Source organism: Lutra lutra, chromosome 17 (assembly GCF_902655055.1).
Source record: "Lutra lutra chromosome 17, mLutLut1.2, whole genome shotgun sequence".
In the NCBI taxonomy this organism is placed as follows: domain Eukaryota; kingdom Metazoa; phylum Chordata; class Mammalia; order Carnivora; family Mustelidae; genus Lutra; species Lutra lutra.
The window spans coordinates 42275099-42293849 of NC_062294.1; the positions used below are offsets into that span (position 1 = coordinate 42275099).

General features: G+C 37.5%; 1 protein-coding gene across 4 annotated transcripts in view; it reads left to right on the forward strand.

The window, feature by feature from the left end:
* Positions 1 to 18167, forward strand: part of LSM14A (LSM14A mRNA processing body assembly factor) — a 55332-nt gene extending 37165 nt beyond the window's left edge. The window contains exons 4-11 of one of the 4 annotated variants that reach the window (XM_047709732.1): positions 184 to 306; positions 5303 to 5479; positions 5759 to 5824; positions 9337 to 9519; positions 9620 to 9791; positions 10802 to 11033; positions 15864 to 15922; positions 16869 to 18167. In XM_047709732.1, the coding sequence (XP_047565688.1) occupies positions 184 to 306; positions 5303 to 5479; positions 5759 to 5824; positions 9337 to 9519; positions 9620 to 9791; positions 10802 to 11033; positions 15864 to 15887 (977 nt within the window). In that variant the 3' untranslated portion in view covers positions 15888 to 15922; positions 16869 to 18167. The remainder of the gene's footprint in view (positions 1 to 183; positions 307 to 5302; positions 5480 to 5758; positions 5825 to 9336; positions 9520 to 9619; positions 9792 to 10801; positions 11034 to 15863; positions 15923 to 16868) is intronic. The other 3 variants (XM_047709734.1, XM_047709733.1, XM_047709735.1) reach the window with 3 other exon arrangements.
* Positions 18168 to 18751: the final 584 nt, after the last annotated feature.

Genomic DNA, 18751 nt, shown 5'->3' on the forward strand with positions numbered 1-18751 from the left:
GATTTCTCATACTATTTTTGATGCACTTTAGTTAATTTCCAGGGTTATTAATATGCATGCGTGTGTTGTAGGGGGTAGGAGTGGCAACAGTTATCATCATTAAAATGGTATATTACTTTATATAATTGAAAGTTTTAAATTAAATATATATTTTTTTTGTCATTAAAAAAAAATCTCTTAAAGCTGGAAGCTCTTTGACATCCTTTGGAACAGAAACATCAAACAGTGGTACCCTATCCCAAAGTAGTGCAGTTGGTTCTGCCTTTACACAGGATACAAGATCGCTAAAAACACAGTTATCTCAAGGTAAGCTGTTTTTGCTTTCATATAAACCATTCCTAACATCTTTAGTGGTTTTTGTCTTTCTCTTTGAATGTAAGAGCTTTGCAACATGTATCCTTCTGTTTGGTCCTTTTAACATTTTTCTCCTAGTTGCTGTTGTAATAAGTATATTATTGAAAGACATCCACTGTTTAGACTCTTTACAATTCTGAAATCATAAAACTGGGAACCAGTGAACTTTCTCTAAGTTTGATACTTTTTGCAAGGCAGTTATATAACTTGTATGTAATACTTAAATGTATCAAATTAGTCCCAGACTCACCACTGAAAATGAACTATTCTTGATTAACTTGAAATAGTAGCTTAAAAAACCAAGCTATTTTTTGTACTGTTGAGTCTTTCCTAGCATTCGCACAGGATCTAGAGCAGTGGTTCTTAGTGTGGGCCACCCACAACCAAATCATCTGGAATGCTTCTTAAAAATACAGGACCTGGGCGCCTGGGTGTCTCAGTTGGTTAAGCCACTGCCTTTGGCTCAGGCCATGATCTTGGAGTCCCGTGATCAAGTCCCACATCGGGCTCCCAGCTTTGCAGGGAGTCTGCTTCTCCCTTTGACCTTCTCTGCTTTCATGCTCTCTCTCTCTCTCTCTCTCTCAAATAAATAAAATCTATAAAATTAAAAAAAAAAAGCAGGTGCTGATGATTGCTATATCAGAATCCTTGGAATTTGGCAGTGTGCATCGTAATTAGCTTCTTACAGGATGCTGTTTAATATTTTAAAATCTATTTTTTATACCGGCCAGTTTTATAATCTTCGGTGGTCCCAAGATTCTCTTTTTATCTGCATCTGAAGCAGTTGTTATTGACACATTGCTTTATATGGATGTTCACTTTTAAATAAAACAATGTAAAGTCTTTTCAGAAGGATGCTATCTGTAGTCCCAGGATGATATTGGTTAAAGCTGTTGAGGGTAAACTCAAGCTAATACTAAACATGATCCTATGTATCTCACTTTAGATATTTTGAAATAGTTACTGTCCTTATTACTGATTTAAAATAATTTTTAATTTTTTCAACAGTCTGAAGATTTGTTGTAGATGAATTAGAAATACAGCAGGTGTAAGAAAGAAAATAAAAACACCCATAGTCCCATTGTCCAGAAATAACAAGTAATTACTTTTTGTTATATACACTTCAGACTTCTTTGTAGGTTAATAGAAGTATGTATTTCTCCATAGCTCTTTTGGGGTTTTTTTCTTTTTAAGAATTCTTTCTTACCCTACAGGGAGCCTGCTTCTCCCTCTGCCTGCCAGTCTTCCCTGCTTGTACTCTGTCTCTCCCTGTTAAATAAGTAAATAAAATCTTTTTCTTTTTTTTTTTAATAAAATCTTTTTCTAAAAAAAATTTTCTTAAATAAAATTCTTCATCTTTTTAAGCATTAGCTTTCTAAAATATAAAATGGGACTTGAGGGGCACCTGGCTGGCTCAGTGGGTGGAACAAATGACTCTTGATTTTGGGGTTGTGGATTTGAGCCCCACATTGGCTCAAACCACGTTGTATTGCAGAGATTACTTAAAAATAAAATCTTTAGGGGCACCTAGGTGGCTCAGAGGGGAGCCTGCTTCCTCCTCTCTGCCTGCCTCTCTGCCTACTTGTGATCTCTGTCTGTCAAATAAGTAAAATCTTTAAAAATAATAATACATAATAAAAAATAAAATCTTTATAAAAAATAAAGGAGCACCTGAGTGGCTCAGTCAGTTGAGTGGCCAACTCTCGGTTTTGGCTCAGGTCCTGATCTCCTGGTCATTGGATCCAGCCCCACAATGGACTCCATTCTGAGTGTGGAATCTGCTTCAGAATCTCTCACCCTCCCCCCCCACTCAAGTTCACACTCTCTCTTAAGTAAATGAATAAAACCTTAAAAAAATAAATAAGAATAAAATAAAATGGGGCTTTATTGGTAAGAAACTTACTGTGAGAATTACATGTTAAAAAATGTATGGAATGCCCCTGCTTAGTAGATGTTAACTATTTTAATCGGTGGTGAACATTAACCTTAATATTGAAGCACTTATTAAAATCATAAGTCAGGATGCCTGTTATCATTACTACTCAGCATCATTCTGAAGTTTTTAGCTTAATCAGGAACACATGAAAACGAAACAGGCATAAATATTGGAATTAGTATTATTTGGCAGTGCTATGACTTTCTGCTTGGAATTGAGAATTAACTGAAACTGAAATTAGAGGTAAACTATAAAGTAACACATAAAAAGCAATAGTTGTTCTAAAACCTAACCCACTGATTATGTAATGGAAATAAAAATACATAACAGATACGGCAAACCTCTGTAGGAAATACAAAATGTAGTAGAGGGACATAAAAGAAGTCACCGGTAATCAAAGAAACAGATCTTATTCCTAGATACAAAGATTTAGTATTAGGAAGACCTTGTGTCTCTTCATTAAATTTACTATACTCTTAATAAATCCAAATAGAATAGTAGGAGAACTTAATAAAAGAGATACACAGTCCTAAAAATGAACATGGACATATAGTTAGACATTTTTCAAATAAAAGTAATGACATAGGGCTTACCTACTTGATAATAAAGTATGCATAAAGCAGGGCAGGAATAAAAGTCAGAAATAGTTCCAAATATAAATAAGTGATTGATACATGATAAAGATATTCTTAAGTTAGTAGAGGAAAGCTGGCTATCCAATAAGTAATGTTGGGATAGACAATTGCCTGATCATTTGGGAAAAATATTCGATCTAGATTTCTTCCCTCATACTTAGGACTAAAATAAATAAAATAGATTCAAGTATTTAAAAATTTTTGAAGTACATATTATAAGAAAGAGGTATATTTATATGAAGCTGTGACAGAGAAAGCCTGGAACTCTGCATTTGAGTTTCATCAATGAAAACTTGTGAATTTTACAGAATTAAAATACCTAGAGTTTTCTTTGAACTGGTAAGAATGTGCAGATCGGGAGGGCTGTTTTTATTATGCTGAAACCAGCTTCTGGGTTTATTCCCAATGGTATGTCTAGCATTATCTGTATTTCCCTGTGGATAACACAGCTGACAGTATGACTAGAAGACTTCAGTCACAAAGGTTTTGAAAGTACACAGCAGGCAACACCTGGGTGGCTCAGTGGGCCTTAGACTCAGGTCATGATCCCAGGAGTCCCACCTTGGGCTCCTTGCTCAGTGGGGAGCCTGTTTCTCCTGCTGCCTGCCACTACCCCTGTTTGTGTGCACACATGCTTTCTCTCTCTCTCCTCTAATAAATAAAATCTTTAAAAAAAAAAAAAAGTACAGAGCAGACCTTGCTTGCTGTGATCACCCCTTCACTTGTCGTTCTGCAACACTTGTGGGTCATAGGATTCTTTTCTCAAAAGCCTCAGTGAGACAAGTTTTAGAAATGTATAAGATAGGGATGCCTGTGTGGCTCATTCAGTTAAGTGTCTGTCTTCGGCTCAGGTCATGACCCCACGGTCCTGGGATCAAGCCCCACTTTGGGCTCTCTGCTAAGCAAGGGAGTCTGCTTGTCTCTCTCCCTCTGCCCCTCCCTGCTGCTCATGCTCTCACTGATAAGTCTTTTTTTTTTTTTTTTTTTTTTTGTAAGAAAAATTTATAAGATCATTTAATGTAATATTGTAAAATTGAACAGTAGGCTTTCCAAAAAACTTAGCAGTTGTTTTATAAGTAAATTCCTATATAAGGTGATAAATGATCACAAAATGTTTTGTCATAGGCCAGAACTTCTACAAACCACCATGATTCCTGTTGTAATCAATGGGAACATTGCACTGTTTCTCTTAGTGGTAGAGTCAGCTTTGGCATTAATGGCTGGAAATGGTGATACACATTTATAATTCCATACTTTAGATAACCATAAACTTGGGGAAATTACTAATAAACGGTCCCTGAAGCATTTGGTGCACAATAACCAGTGCGTTGTAAGCACTCACCAGTTCACCAGTGTTCGGAGCTTGTGAGATGCACTGGTGGGTAGTAACATTTGCCACATACTTGGAATTTTTTTCCCATGAAATGAACATAATTTTCTTAAGCAAAACATCCCATGCAATATCGTGGGACACGAGAGCACCTTGAGCAGAGATTTACAGCAAACAGAGACAAAAGATGATGGGAGCCTCTGATACTACATTCTTCTGTCCATGCTGTGACCAGGCTCAGCTTGTGACCACCTCAAAAAAAGGAAAAATGGAATATGTGAGTGTACAACTCATATTAACCAGAAGCTTCCAAAAGATCTTTCAAATGGCCAGAAATGAATATGGCAACTGTGTTATTATCTGAAGGGTGTATTTGTTGCTGGCCTTTGAGTACTGATGTGTAATTTTACCAAGCCCCCTAGGGTATTGGAGGACTTCACCTGTCTAACTTTCTGGTTCTTTACTTCCTTCATAATGGAAATGCAATGGAGATAGTACCTATAAATATCAAAGTACCACTTTAGACATATCTTCAGAAAGTACTAAAAATTTTAGGTTACAGCCTCTGGAAATAATGGCTTAAGTGTCAGTATAATCTTGGGGTTGTCATTATTGGGAAAAGCCTGCATCCTACCTGCATACAACATGATCTTTGATAATATTCCTGGGACATCTTCCCCAGGCAGCAGTTTTTGGAAAATTTACTTAAATCTTACTACACCAGGTCGAAATACAGATAAAGTTCCATTGGTTGGTTGGTTGGTTGTTGGGGGTTTTGGGTTTTTGGTTTTTGGTTTTGGGTTGTTTTTTTGTTTTTGTTTTTGTTTTTTTTCTTCAGTGTTTCTCTACTAGCCTAGTGACCCAGCCCACTTAAGATAACCAGTTTTAAACTCTGGTCTAATAAATAGATGAATTCAGATTTGTGCTAAGGATTTAAATTGATAGAAATAAAACTGTAGACCTTTTTTTTTTTTTTTTTTGAGGGTCTAGATTATTTTGAAATCCCCAGAGGATAGGGTAGTTTCTTATCTTTTGGTTACGTTTTAGGTCGTTCAAGCCCTCAGTTAGACCCTTTGAGAAAAAGCCCAACCATGGAACAAGCAGTACAGACCGCCTCGGCCCACTTACCTGCTCCAGCACCTGTTGGGAGAAGGAGCCCTGTATCAACCAGGCCTTTACCATCTACCAGCCAAAAAGCAATAGAGAATCAAGAGCACAGGCGAGGTAGAACTTTAGCTATTTACTATTCATTAATTGACTGATCAACATTTTCCATTCACCTTATTTTTCATTAAAAAGATTTACTGTATGTGAATGATCCTAGAAGGTTTAAACTGAACTTGATAGAATGTTCAGTCTTTCCAACTTGACTCAAAGTAGTGATGGTGGTGGGGGTATAGATTTTTTGCTTTTATTTTGGGTTCCTTTGTTTTTCCCATTTTGAACTTAAAGTTTTTGATTTTGTGTCCTGAGCTCATTCCTAACTTTGTATGTCTTTTATAGCTGAAGTACACAAAGTTTCAAGACCAGAAAATGAGCAACTCAGAAATGATAGCAAAAGACAAATAGGTAAGTTACTTGAATCTGAAAGCCATATTCTTTGCTTCTCAATTAAAAAGGACATTTGATGCATAATTACTATTAAAAAATGAAAGCCTGGGGCACCTGGGTGCCTCAGTGGGTTAGGCCTGTCTGCCTTCAGTTCAGGCAATGATCTCAGGGTCCTGGGATTGGAGCCCACATCAAGCTCTCTGCTCAGCAGGGAGCCTGCTTCCCCCTCTCTCTGCCTGCTGCTCTGCCTCCTTGTGGTATCTCTCTCTCTCTCTCTCTTTGTCAAATAAATAAATAAAATATTTTTTTAAAAAAGGAAAGCCTGCGGGGGCACCTGGGTGACTCAGTAGGTTGAGCGTTCAACTCTTGATTTCGGCTCAGCTCATGATCTTATAGGTTGTGGGGTCAAGCCCCATGTCGGGCTCTGTGCTCAGCAGGGAGTCTACCTAAGATTTTCGCTCTCCCTCTCTCTCAAATAAATAAATTTTTAAAAAACAAAATGGGGGCGCCTGGGTGGCTCAGTGGGTTAAGCCTCTGCCTTCGGCTCGGGTCATGATCTCAGGGTTCTGGGATCGAGTCCCGCATCGGGCTTTCTGCTCAGCGGGGAGTCCGCTTCCCCTCTCTCTCTCTGCCTGACTTGTGAGCTCTCTCTCTCTCTGTCAAATAAATAAATAAAATCTTAAAAAAAAAAAAAAAGGCAAAATGAAAGCTTGGAGTTTCACTGGGGAATAGCACTGGGAAGTCAACCTGGGAGTAGCACTGGGGAGTTTCATTGTTGTAACGGAGCATTTCTTTATCTTGATTATGGTAGTAGTAGTACAGATGTATACATGTAGCAAAATGTTATAGAACTATATATAAAGATATTCTAGAAAATGAATATCTCCGAAACTGTTGAAATCTGGGGCACCTGGGTGACTCAGTGGGTTAAAGCCTCTGCCTTCGGCTCAGGTCATGATCCTGGGGTCCTGGGATCTAGCCCTGCATCGGGCTCTCTGCTCAGTGGGAAGCGTGCTTCCTCCTCTCTCTCTGCTTACTTGTGATCTCTGTCTGTCAAATAAATAAATAAAATCTTTAAAAAAAAAACAAAACTGTTGAAATCTGAGCGAGGTTTATAGTGTAGTTATATTGTGCTGGTGTCAGCTTCCTGGTTTTGGTAATGTACAGTAATTAAAATATTATTGTTAGAGGGAAAGCTAGATAATGGGCATATAGGACCACTCTGTACTATTTTTTCAATTTTTTTGTGTCTAAATGTTTTAAAATAAAAGTTTTTTAAAAATCACCATTTCTGTATCTACTTGATGGGACACAGCTGTCTTTCAGTATATTGAATTTACCTGCCACTAAGATTTATACACTTATATTTACATTGTTGAGTGATTTCCTCTTTAGTACTGTCTTTTGTGTTGTTTTATGTTTGTCACTTTCAGGTTAACATTATAAAATTGTTTTCATTGTTTTCTGTGCTTTTAGGAGTGGATTTATCTGTACCTTGAAGATTTGAGGTGTTCTCGTTATAATTATTTAAGCCCTGAGCTTTTTGTCCTTTAAGTAATTGTTCAAGAACTTTTATTTTCTTTCATGATTATTGAGTTAATAAAACTATACACTTTGTGGGGACGCCTGGGTGGCTCAGTTGGTTAAGCAGCTGCCTTAGGCTCGGGTCATGATCCCGGCGTCCTGGGATCGAGTCCCGCATCGGGCTCTTTGCTTGGCGAGGAGCCTGCTTCTCCCTCTGCCTCTGCCTGCCGCTCTGTCTGCCTGTGCTCACTCTCGCTTCTCTCTCTATGACAAATAAATAAATAAAATCTTTAAAAAAAAAAAAAAAAAACTATACACTTTGTGTTTTGTAATCTATAACATTTATCCCCAGATTCATTTATCAAGACATATTACCAAAGATAAATTTATGATTTTAAATGTCCAAATTAAAAAATAAAGGCAAGGTGTAATCACCTTATTTAGATAATTAGAAAGTGATCTTTCACTTAATTTCAGAAAATGCATACTGAATTTCTCCTGTACATTGCTATGTATGTTTTTGTATGTGCTGTGTGCCATGGAATTCGGGGGTTTTGGTTTGATTTCCTATATTTCACTTTTTGTATTTTGGAAAAGAGAGAACTTCTCTCTCAAGATAATTGTCATACTACCATCATTTAACATATAAAGTAATAAGTAAGGTACCTTTCAATACACTTCAAAATTCATCTCCCAGAGGTTCATTAACAGAACAGTGACTATTCTTTCAGACTTTTTTTCTGAACGATTTTACAAACATGGTACACACTAAAACTTTTTTTTTTTTTTTTTAGACGGAAAGATTGTGCTATATTTACTTCCTGGCTTATGGCTAGGGTGTTTTTAATAGTGAAGTTGAATGTTTTAAACATCCTGCTTACCTACTTTTAAGTGTCTGGATATGCTGCTATCGGTTTTTGTGGTTTGTTTTTTCAAACGTGGGCAGTTTGCAAAACTTGAGCAAACACTGAACATAACCTGTTACCTGTTACCGTGTAGTCACTTTCTGATCTTTGTCACTATGTGTTAAACATTTCACTTAAGTATAATCACTGAATTTATATTCCTTTGTGCTCTGTTTCTGTTAACAGAACATGTACCACTCTTCCATATTCCTCTTTTTTTTTCTTAACACTTCCTCTTGTGTTGGATATTTGGGTTCTCAAGTTTTTACTGTAATTTATGCTATTTTGGTATTGCTTTATCATATTTCATAAATCTTGTTAGCACATTTGACAAGGAATAGATACAGGCAGACTTGAATAGTATGAAGTCATTTAGAGGGAGACAAGAAAGATGGAAGAGGAAGTGGTTGGAGTGGTTGAGACCTGGTGATGCTTTTGTGTGTATATCTGTAATATTTGTGCTTATTAGTGTTCATTAATTTTTTTATTCCAAATCTTGGTTCCTGTGATCCTTTCATAGAAAACTTCCTAAATTTTGAGAACCCACTGTATGTTCAGCACTTTGTAGGAATTAGAACTATAAGCAGAGCAGAGCCCTTCCCTTAAGGAATATGACAGTAATTTACTGTAGAAGTCTTCAAAACAGTTTGGTTATGCACTCTGAAAAACATGTATGTTTGGGCCCCATAAGTATAAATTTCATGTGTGCTGTTCTCAGTTCACAGTGTATTAGGTTAGTGAAATTTCATTTCTTTTTCCTTTTTTAAAAAATTTTTTCTAAGGATTTGTTTATTTAGAGAGAAACTCGTGTGTGAGTGTAGGGGAAGGACAGGGAGATGTTAAAGCAGACTCCCTGCAGAGCGTGGAGCCTGATATGGGACTTGATCTCACAACCCATGAGATCATAACCTGAGCCAAAACCCAAGAGTCGAATACTTGACCAGCTGAGCCTCCCAGGCACTCCAATTCATTTTTATAAAAACTACTAATGTAATAATGTGTATAGAGACTTTTAAAAAGCATTTTTGTTATTGTCCATTTAATAAGACCATAGTAATAACTTCTGTCTTAAACCAGTTTATTTTTTCTTTATTGATATAGTTCCAGGTGCTCCTTCAGCTCCAAGGAGAGGGCGTGGGGGTCATCGAGGTGGCAGGGGACGATTTGGTATTCGACGAGATGGTCCAATGAAATTTGAGAAAGACTTTGACTTTGAAAGTGCAAATGCACAATTTAACAAGGAGGAAATAGACAGAGAATTTCATAATAAACTTAAGTTGAAAGGTGAGTTTATTTTTCTACTCAGAAAATGTTAATTTGGCTTATGAATTGTGGATGTTTAATATAAATCTTGACTTTCTGGTATGTGCTTGTTTTTCATTAGAAGATAAACTTGAGAAGCAGGAGAAGCCTGTAAATGGTGAAGATAAAGGAGACTCAGGAGTTGATACCCAGAACAGTGAAGGAAATGCAGATGAAGAAGATCCTCTTGGCCCTAATTGCTACTATGACAAAACCAAATCCTTCTTTGATAATATTTCTTGTGATGATAATAGGTACCGTCTTTTAAGCTTCTCTTATGCTCTTAGGAGGTTGAAGTATCAAATGATTTCCTATAAATTCACTAAGTTTAATGAATACTTAAAAATATCTAAGGACTACAATTATTTAGTGTTTTGTTTTGTTTTGTTTTGCCAGAAGAAAATACTCTGTACTTAAATTTTCAATGATATTACTCCTCGTGAAGAAGAAATAACCATATACTTTTGTTTAGGAATGCATTCACATTTAAAAATTAGTGATTAAACCAAAAGCATTCATCTAACATCTAAGTAAGGTCTTTACTTACTCCTCTACACTGTAGTTCAAATGAAGCCATGGCCAAAAATGCTAATGTTACTCTGAAGTTTGCTAACATAGTAAAAGTTGGCCATATCGTAGCAAATGTGGGTCCAGAAAATTGCTTAATTAAAGGAGCCAGCATAGCAGTTCTAGAGTTTTTGCTACCCATCCCAAATTTTCCTTCTCTGAATGGTAGTTTGGTGCCACCTTGTGGCAGTTTTCTACTTCAGTGTAAACATGGAGAGGGTGATGATCCTGGGATTGTATGGCCGTAGGACAGCAGCAGTAGCGATCTAAAAACAGCCTTCTGACATCAGGTCCAGGGACTGGGCTACGAGGATACTAGAAACTTACTTCCCTAGCACACTGGGACCTACTTTCCTTCTCCTAGCTTCCTGAGACAGTTCCCTTTCCTGGCTTAGTCTTCTCTCACGCTGGGGCCTAGAGGGGGTGCAGTCATTTGCCAAGCCTACTGTATTTGAATTCCCGTTATATTGGAGGCTGTTATGTTTGTTTCATCAGCTGTATTTGAAAGAAACTAGTACTGGTCATATTTTCACGTGAAGTTTAACAATAGTATGGGAACATCCTGCCATGGACAGTTTGTGACAACTTCGCTCTTAAGGATTTATTTATTCTTAATTTGGAAATTAGTGTGCCGCATAGTTTTCCTGGAAAATGTTCTTAAACCCAATACACTAGAGATTATTTGTTCTTATAACAGAGAACGGAGACCAACCTGGGCTGAAGAAAGAAGATTAAATGCTGAGACATTTGGAATCCCACTTCGTCCAAACCGTGGCCGTGGCGGGTACAGAGGCAGAGGAGGTCTTGGTTTCCGTGGTGGCCGAGGGCGTGGTGGTGGCAGAGGTGGTACCTTCACCACCCCTCGAGGCTTTCGTGGTGGATTCAGAGGAGGTCGTGGGGGCAGGGAATTTGCAGATTTTGAATACAGGGTAAGTATTACATGGTTTGGGGTTAGCATGCAGTTTTATGAAATTCAAAATGGTTTACTTTTATTTATTTTGCATCAATATTTTTAAGCCATTTGTATAACTTCCAATTTGTTCAGTAGGGGATTAAGTTGTTTATATAATTTTAAGGAGCAGTAACTTCTTGGCTGATGAGTCCAAAGTTTTTAACTGCTTTCTTTTCAATTGGAGGAAGTAAGAGAACTACAAGATAGGGGTGGGAGGGTTTTGTTTTTGGTCTTTTTTTTTTTTTTAATAGAACCATGGTTTTAGATTTCATGGACTAGTAAAATTATCCCCCCCAAAATACTAGAAAGTGATTTAGGGTTTTTTCCTTTTTTTTTTTTTTTTTTGGAGGCCATGGGGCATTATTAAAGAAATACCAAAAAAGACTATATCTTATCACCTTTATTTTATACTACAAAGTGTGTAAAGAGTCTAGGAAGGACATTCTCCAAACTGGAAAACATCCATAGCAGCCAACATTTATATAGTATTTTGCATGTGTTAGACATTGTTCTAAATGTTTTTTACATATTAACTCATTTAAATCTCACATGAACTCTTTAAGATAGTTGTTATCACCATTTTACAGAAGAAAAAATAGGTATAGAGATATTAAATACCTTGTTCAAGGTCAGCTAGTAAGTGATGCTGTGCACTCATGAGCCTCGTAAGTTTGTTCCTGAGTCAGTGCTCTTAATTTAGTTTTATAGAAAATTCAACTGCATTTTCCCTGGTTTTCTTCTTTTACCTTGATCTTGAAAATATTGTGATATATTGGCATTTGAGAACTGCTGCTAGAAAACTATGTAGCTCTGTATAGTATGTTTATGTGTATAGTTAATTTACTGAAAGGAGTCTGTAGATGAAGTCAGTGTCACTCTCCTAGTTTATTGATATTTAGGTTCAGTAGAGAGGAAGGTTATATAATCACAGAATGGATCAAAATCCCTTTGTAAAGAGATCTACTAGGAATTACAAAGGGCAGCTAGAAACAAAAAGACCTGCTGGCAGGAATTTTATTGTCCATTATTTGAAACTGCCCATTGTTGAGATCCCCCTTGAAGAATTGATGTTAGTGGCTTTGGGTTCTGGTCTGTTAATTCTGACACCTCTGATATTATATCATCCTGCCAGGACTACTGAAAATTAGCTTCAAGTCATTAGCTCAGGCTGAGCAGCCATGGTGGCCTAGTGCAGCTACAGGACTTACAACTTGCAAAATTTCCATTCTAGCTGGGAGACTATGTCTTAGGAGTTACAGAATGCCCACTGCTTGTCACTATTATTCTTACTACTGCCCTTGCCAGTGGCCTTTTGCTTTAGAATTCAGTAGCCTTTTCACAGATTTTTGCCCTTAATACTCCTGACGTATTTGACACAGATAACCACCCACTAGCCCTTCTAGTTTTTAAAAATACTGTTATTTTTAGGGTATTTTTGTCTTCTTCTTAAAAATAACACGTGTTCCAGGGCACCCGCTGGCTCACTTGGTAGAGCATGTGACTCTTGATCTTGGGGTTGTGACTTTAGTTCCATGTTGGGTGTAGAGATTACTGAAAAATAAAATTTTTTTATATAAGGTCTTTAAGAATAATGTAATAATAACATATGTTCCTCAATACAGCCTATAAACACTTCATGATACGCTTCTCCAATTCAGAAGTTTGTATTGGCTCTTGTCCTTTTTGCCATCGGGACTCCCCTTTTCTTTACTCACTCTGCTGCAAATATGTGGACCACCTTCTTGCTCTTGTTCAGTGCCAAATTTATTTTTATCTCAGGACCTTTTCACCCATTCCTTCAGCCTAGAATGTTCAGTTTGCTCCTTAAAAGCTTTCATGCTCCGGGTGCCTAGGTGGCTCAGTAGGTTAAGCATCTGCCTTTAGCGCTGGTCATGATCCCAGAGTCCACGGGACCAAGTCCTGCATTGGGCGTCCCACTCCATGGGGTGTCTGCTTCTCCCTCTGACCCTTCCCCCTCTCATGTTTTCTCTCTTCTCTCTCTCTAACTAAATAAATAAAATCTTTAAAAAAATAAAAGCTTTTATGCTCATGTTTGTGCTTGCTCTTCTGCTCCCTTCTTTCTTACCCTACCTCTCTCCCCTCCCCTTTCTTTCCTCCTCCTCTTGTGAGCTTGTGAGCTTGTTGTGAGCTTGTTGATACATAGCTTTTAAGGTCCCAGTTTTTCACCTGGGACCTTATATGCTTCTACCTGCATCTCTCCATCTTTATCTGCTTTATGTCCTTTGACCTTCTTTAAAATGACCTTACCATCTTCTTGGCTTCCCCCCGCCCAGCACCCTCACTAGCTGACAGTGCATTGTAGCCCCTTTCCACACTACCGCATTTGTTCCTATTCGCTATCCCTGTCCGCTACCGTAGTAACCCTCTGATTGGTCTGCAGACGTTTGGTCTCTTTCCCTCACTTCAGGCAAATCTTCTCTGTTGAAGAACCTGTGACAGCTCCTTGTTGAAGACCACATGGAGTCAACTTGTCTTGAGGAAAAGGACGCTTAACTTTAAATTTGGATCCTGATGAGAATTCTAAGATTGTTGCCACTGTGACTTCAGTTGACTCGTTAAATCTTTCAGGCCCTCGGTTTTTACATTTTTGGAAACAGAGTTATGCTTTTATCAAATACACATTTTTTTATAAAATTTTTTATTAACATATAATCTATTATTAGTCCCAGGGGTACAGGTCTTTGTCAGATACACATTTTAAAGATCATTAAGGTCTCAGAGTTACAAAGCATCTGAGAAGTCAGAGCTCCTGGCCAAGCTGTGAGTCCTGAAGTATCCCTTATAGGGGCTGGCAGCTTACTTCTCCTAAAAGCATCCATCCTACCCCAGGGGTAATTCAATTAGTAGGATTTCACAGTGTGGGTGAAGATCTTTCCCCCTTTATCTTCACTCTTAGTTTAAGTCTAGCCTTATAAACACACAGAATATACATACTCCTCCATGATAATTCCTCAAATATTTGAAGCAGCAGCTGTCATGTCATCTCTGAGATTGGACAGTTATTTCTCATTATCTAAACGGTCATCAGTAAATCTTTAAATAACTGCTGTGTGCATGGTACACGCATTTATTAATTCAGACTTTTTGAAGCTCTGTCTCTGTTCGTCACATTTGAGCCCCCAGTGAAATCCCCTATCTCACACGTTGCAGAACTAGAATTCATCATAGAAGTTGTCTGCATGAGTCTTTATCCACATTAGTGTATCCTTGACAAATAGTCCAGCCTCTGTTTGGGTGTTTCAAGGCATGATAGATTGACTGAGCCCTAGATGTTGCCCTGGTGGTAAGGTTCTAACGTGACATTGTACTGCCTGCTCTTCTTAATCTGTGCGGATCCCACTGCTATATCCAGCCCCTTTTCTCATTGTGCTTTAAGGTGTTTGGTTCAAGCAAGTTGACTCGTGGTCAGTGCTTATACACACTGTCCTTGATTCCAACTTTGACCTCATTTTGTTGACCAAATATAATGGACCAAATATAATGAAGTCTTCATATATAGCATGCACTGTGCTGGATATTAATGGTAAGCAAGACGGGTGCAGTCCCAGCCTTGTTGGTGTTTTAGTCCAGTAGGGAGAGACACATAGCTCAAAGTCAAGTTTCACATCTTTCACAGTCTTCTCCAGGGTTTGCTCTGTCCTTGGAAACTTCTCTTCCTGCACTGATTTCTTCCCTTTCTGACTCCTGTGGATCTGCTTTCATCGGTACACATTTTCAATACACTTGTGTTCCATATTTCATGTATTTTTGTTCCGCATTTCCAGCTGCATATGAGCCTCTTGACATTAGTAAACGTGTATTTTACTTTAATTTTCACCAGCAGACATGGAACTGTAGTGGGCTTAAAGTAAGTGCTCATCATGTTGATTAGGAATACACCACTTCAGCCTTGAGTAAGGCAGGAGGTCCATCAATGTGGCTAGTCCTTGTTTGTCCATTCCAAAGTTAAATGACCCTTATATCTGGCACGAGAGCCCTGACCTCCACATTCTCCACCTTCTAAATCATACCACCTGGCACCTTTAGAGGCAGAAATAGTGATTGATCACTATTAAATGAAGGAAATTCACCTTTAAGGATTAAACTCCTTTCTAAAACTACATCTGACACTTCTCAGAGAAATGGAGGTCATTGGCATTTACAGCAGCCTTCATATAATGTTCTTCTTTGTGCTCTGTTGGCATGAATCGTTAGTTTTGAGGTGCACATAAGCAAGTCTGGTTGTTGAATGAAAACATAGGCAAGGTAGGATTGTAGATTTTTAGAACTCCTTAAAAATACCAGCTGAACTATAAACTCACTCTCACCCTGCCCCCAATAGATAGTTAGGAAACCAACAACCCAGAGAGGTTAACTCTCTTGATTTAGGTACAAGCTAGTAAAGCCAAAACTTAATCTCTTTGACTTCTAGTCCAGTTTTCCTTGAGGATAATGTTAGAAACATAAACTTGTGTTAATAAGGTTGGTCCTGTGGTGCTTTATGGGGGTGGGGGGATGAGGAGATCAGGTTGGGTTTGTAGTAAGAATATAGTTAGCTCCTATTTTATATGCTGCTGCTGCTACAGAGGTTAAGTAAGCCACTATGGTAGGTGAGACGGACTACCTTCTGTTTGAGTCTGTTTCTTCAGATAGGGTCCAGAAACAAAGAGGTAACGCAAATGACTCAGCATGGTACTCTCTCTCCCTTTCCCCCTTTCGTTTTCTCCTCTCTTTCCCTCTACTTATCTGTATCCCTCTACCCTTCTCTTCTCTCTCCCTCTTTCTTTCTTTTTTTTTTACCTTTCAGAAAACCACAGCTTTTGGACCCTAAAATAGGTCTGGATTGATCGTACAACTTTCTGAAAGGTAAAAAAAATAAATAAATAAAGTTGGGGCATGTGAAGGTTGACTTTGGTCGGAGACTGTGGGGTGGGATTATCTTCAGTTTATTCCTTTCTGCACCAATTTATAGCATCCATATGTATTCCAATTTAATGACATTGTGCAAGTGGTTTGGTGCTATATACACAGATAAAGTTAAGTCTTTAACATTGGAAATAATGTATTTCTAACAGTCAGGATGAGAATCAGCAGTAAAAATCAGGTATATGATAACAGCTAGTCCTGAGGAAAATAGTAGCCCCTGGCTCTGGTGTTATGTAAAGGCCTTTTGATTAGGTTTAGCCTCACTGGAAAGCTAAAGGCTCCTTGAGACTTTTGTTTTTTCCCTGGTTACTTTTAAAAAATCACCCAGTCAACTCTGATTATCAGAACTTATTTTGAACTTAAAAGTTATCCTTTTAAAACGAATTTCTAAATCATTGCTTTCTCCTGGCATGAAACCTGGGAGAGAAATGTTATTTTACTGTCTGTATATTTTATTGCTTAGTAAAGACATCAGAGACTTCAGGATTTTATTAATCCTTTTCCAGAGTATGTTGTCGATTGTATTTGATGAGTTTGACTGCTAAGTTGAAGGTTTAAGTTTATCATTGTGTTTAAAAATTACTAAAGTGCAAGCAAAGATAGTAAGGAATGCCTGTATCTTAGGGGCCTTCTCGCTAGAACCAGCCCACACCACACCACCACTGCTGTAACCTCTACTAACTAGAAAATGCAGTTAACAAGTAATGAGCTACTGCTGGGTGTAGAAGTCGTAAAATGTTTCCTGGAAATTAGTGAAATGGATTTATACATGAAAGGGAAAAGAGGGTATATTTCAAAGTAATGAGAAATACACTTAAGCAAATTAGAAGTACTTATTACTAAACCAATAGTTTGAAACATGAGCTAATTTTTTTTTCCTTTTTAGAAAGACAACAAAGTTGCTGCATAGTCTACAAACAAGTCTTTGGAAATAGGTGAATTTCTAGCTCTTCATGGTCCTGAGAATTGGTTTCAGTCTTTGAGAAGAATGAAGAAGTGAATTTGCTGTATATTTGTCACCAGCACTGGGTTTTTGTTTGTTTGTTTGTTTTTCTGCTTAATTTCAAAGATATAATGCAGTTACTTTTGAGGGGGGAAGGCTCATCTTAAAAAATGAGCATTAAATATATTTGGAATAGCAGAAGGTTAAGTAATTTCTTATGTATAGTTAAACTACAGCAGTACTTCAATGGGACTTAATAAGTATTTTTTCATCACTGAAAGGATTTTTCTTATCACTAAATTGTATTTGGCAATTATTGTAAGTTGCCTGCAGATAGGGCCGTGATACTGTGTTTTGAGCCACAGAAGGTTGTGTGTATGTATGTGTGCGTGCGTGTGTGTGTGTGTCTATATCTTGCTCTCTTTCTTTCTTTTTGGAAATCCTGTAATATCCCTTTTGAGGTAGCTTATTTCGTCAATTAATTAGGGTGCTGGATGGTAGAGAATTTTGTCAGTCAACTATGTACACACAGTAAATACTGTTTCTTAGGCAAAGGTAACTTTTTTATATAGTTGTAAAATTCCATTATATTCCATTGCCAAAGAAACATTCAGAACTTTGTATAGCTGTATAAAAAGCAACTAATTTTTTAAAGAATAAACATTTTAAAGTCAGCAAACATACTGTGTCCTTGCAGAAGTTGATGTGCTGAGGAGCAGAGCTATGGGTGGTGGGTCTTTTTTCATAGCTTTCCAGGCTTGAGAGTTTTGATTTTGATTTTTTTTTTTTTTTAATGTTTGGAACATAAATGAAGATTTGATACATTCTTCCATTACCTGAAAAGGATAAATTACTCATACTCATTGTAAGAACTTCATTTTATAACAAATGGCATATCACAGGATTTGTCCAAATAATAAATATTTTCAGTATATGAATGTAAATAATCATAGATAAGAATGTCCTTAGCTGTATTTTCAAATAAGCACCTCCCCTTTTTTAAGACAATAAAACTGGGTATCGATTAACCTATTCTTCCTGACATGCCTGGAGTTTCGTTGTGGCATCTTGATTCATTCCATTATGTTTCAGGAGGGTTCAGAGTGTAGAAGTTATTTTGGCGACCTGTAAGATACCCTAACACTGGTCCTTGGGCCTGTGGCCCACAAATGACTCGGTAGTAGAGTTCATTGCTAATTATAAATCACTAGTAAATCTTTTTGATATTTTAAGCTATAGTGGGGAAAAAAATCTGGCCGCTTTTGTGTTTTTATGAAGGCCATGGAATAAAGGGATCCAAAGATTTAAATATTTTTATCTATTTTGATTTTTGTTAACTTTCTCTTAAGGTATTCAGTAGTGATAAAGATGTGGAAAACTGCGCTGTCGGAGAATTGGAGTATTTAAAGATGGTTGATATTTTTAATTTTAATTTTATATCTTTTGTATAGCTCTACAAGGAAATGTTTTGTAATTTGGTTTCATTTAAAGTCCAGTACTTGGCAGGCATAGTTTAGATAATGTTGCTTAATACTGTTTGCTTGCATGTTAACAACCAACCCTTTTGGAGGACCCACAAATCATGATACTGAACACATTTCCGAAGCATTCTGAACATCAAAGCAAGTGCTATGATAATACCTATGTAGACTGAGATGTCCTGGGCCAGTTTCAAGAAAAGCTGTAAATACCAGTTCTACATGCTCTGAAAGTATGAATTCACGTGTTTTCCAAGCCCTCTGGGTCACTGACTAAGGCATTTGGTGCCCCAGTAATAACTGGCAGCATGGCAGTGCACCTTACAATATCAAAGCAAGGTTTTTATC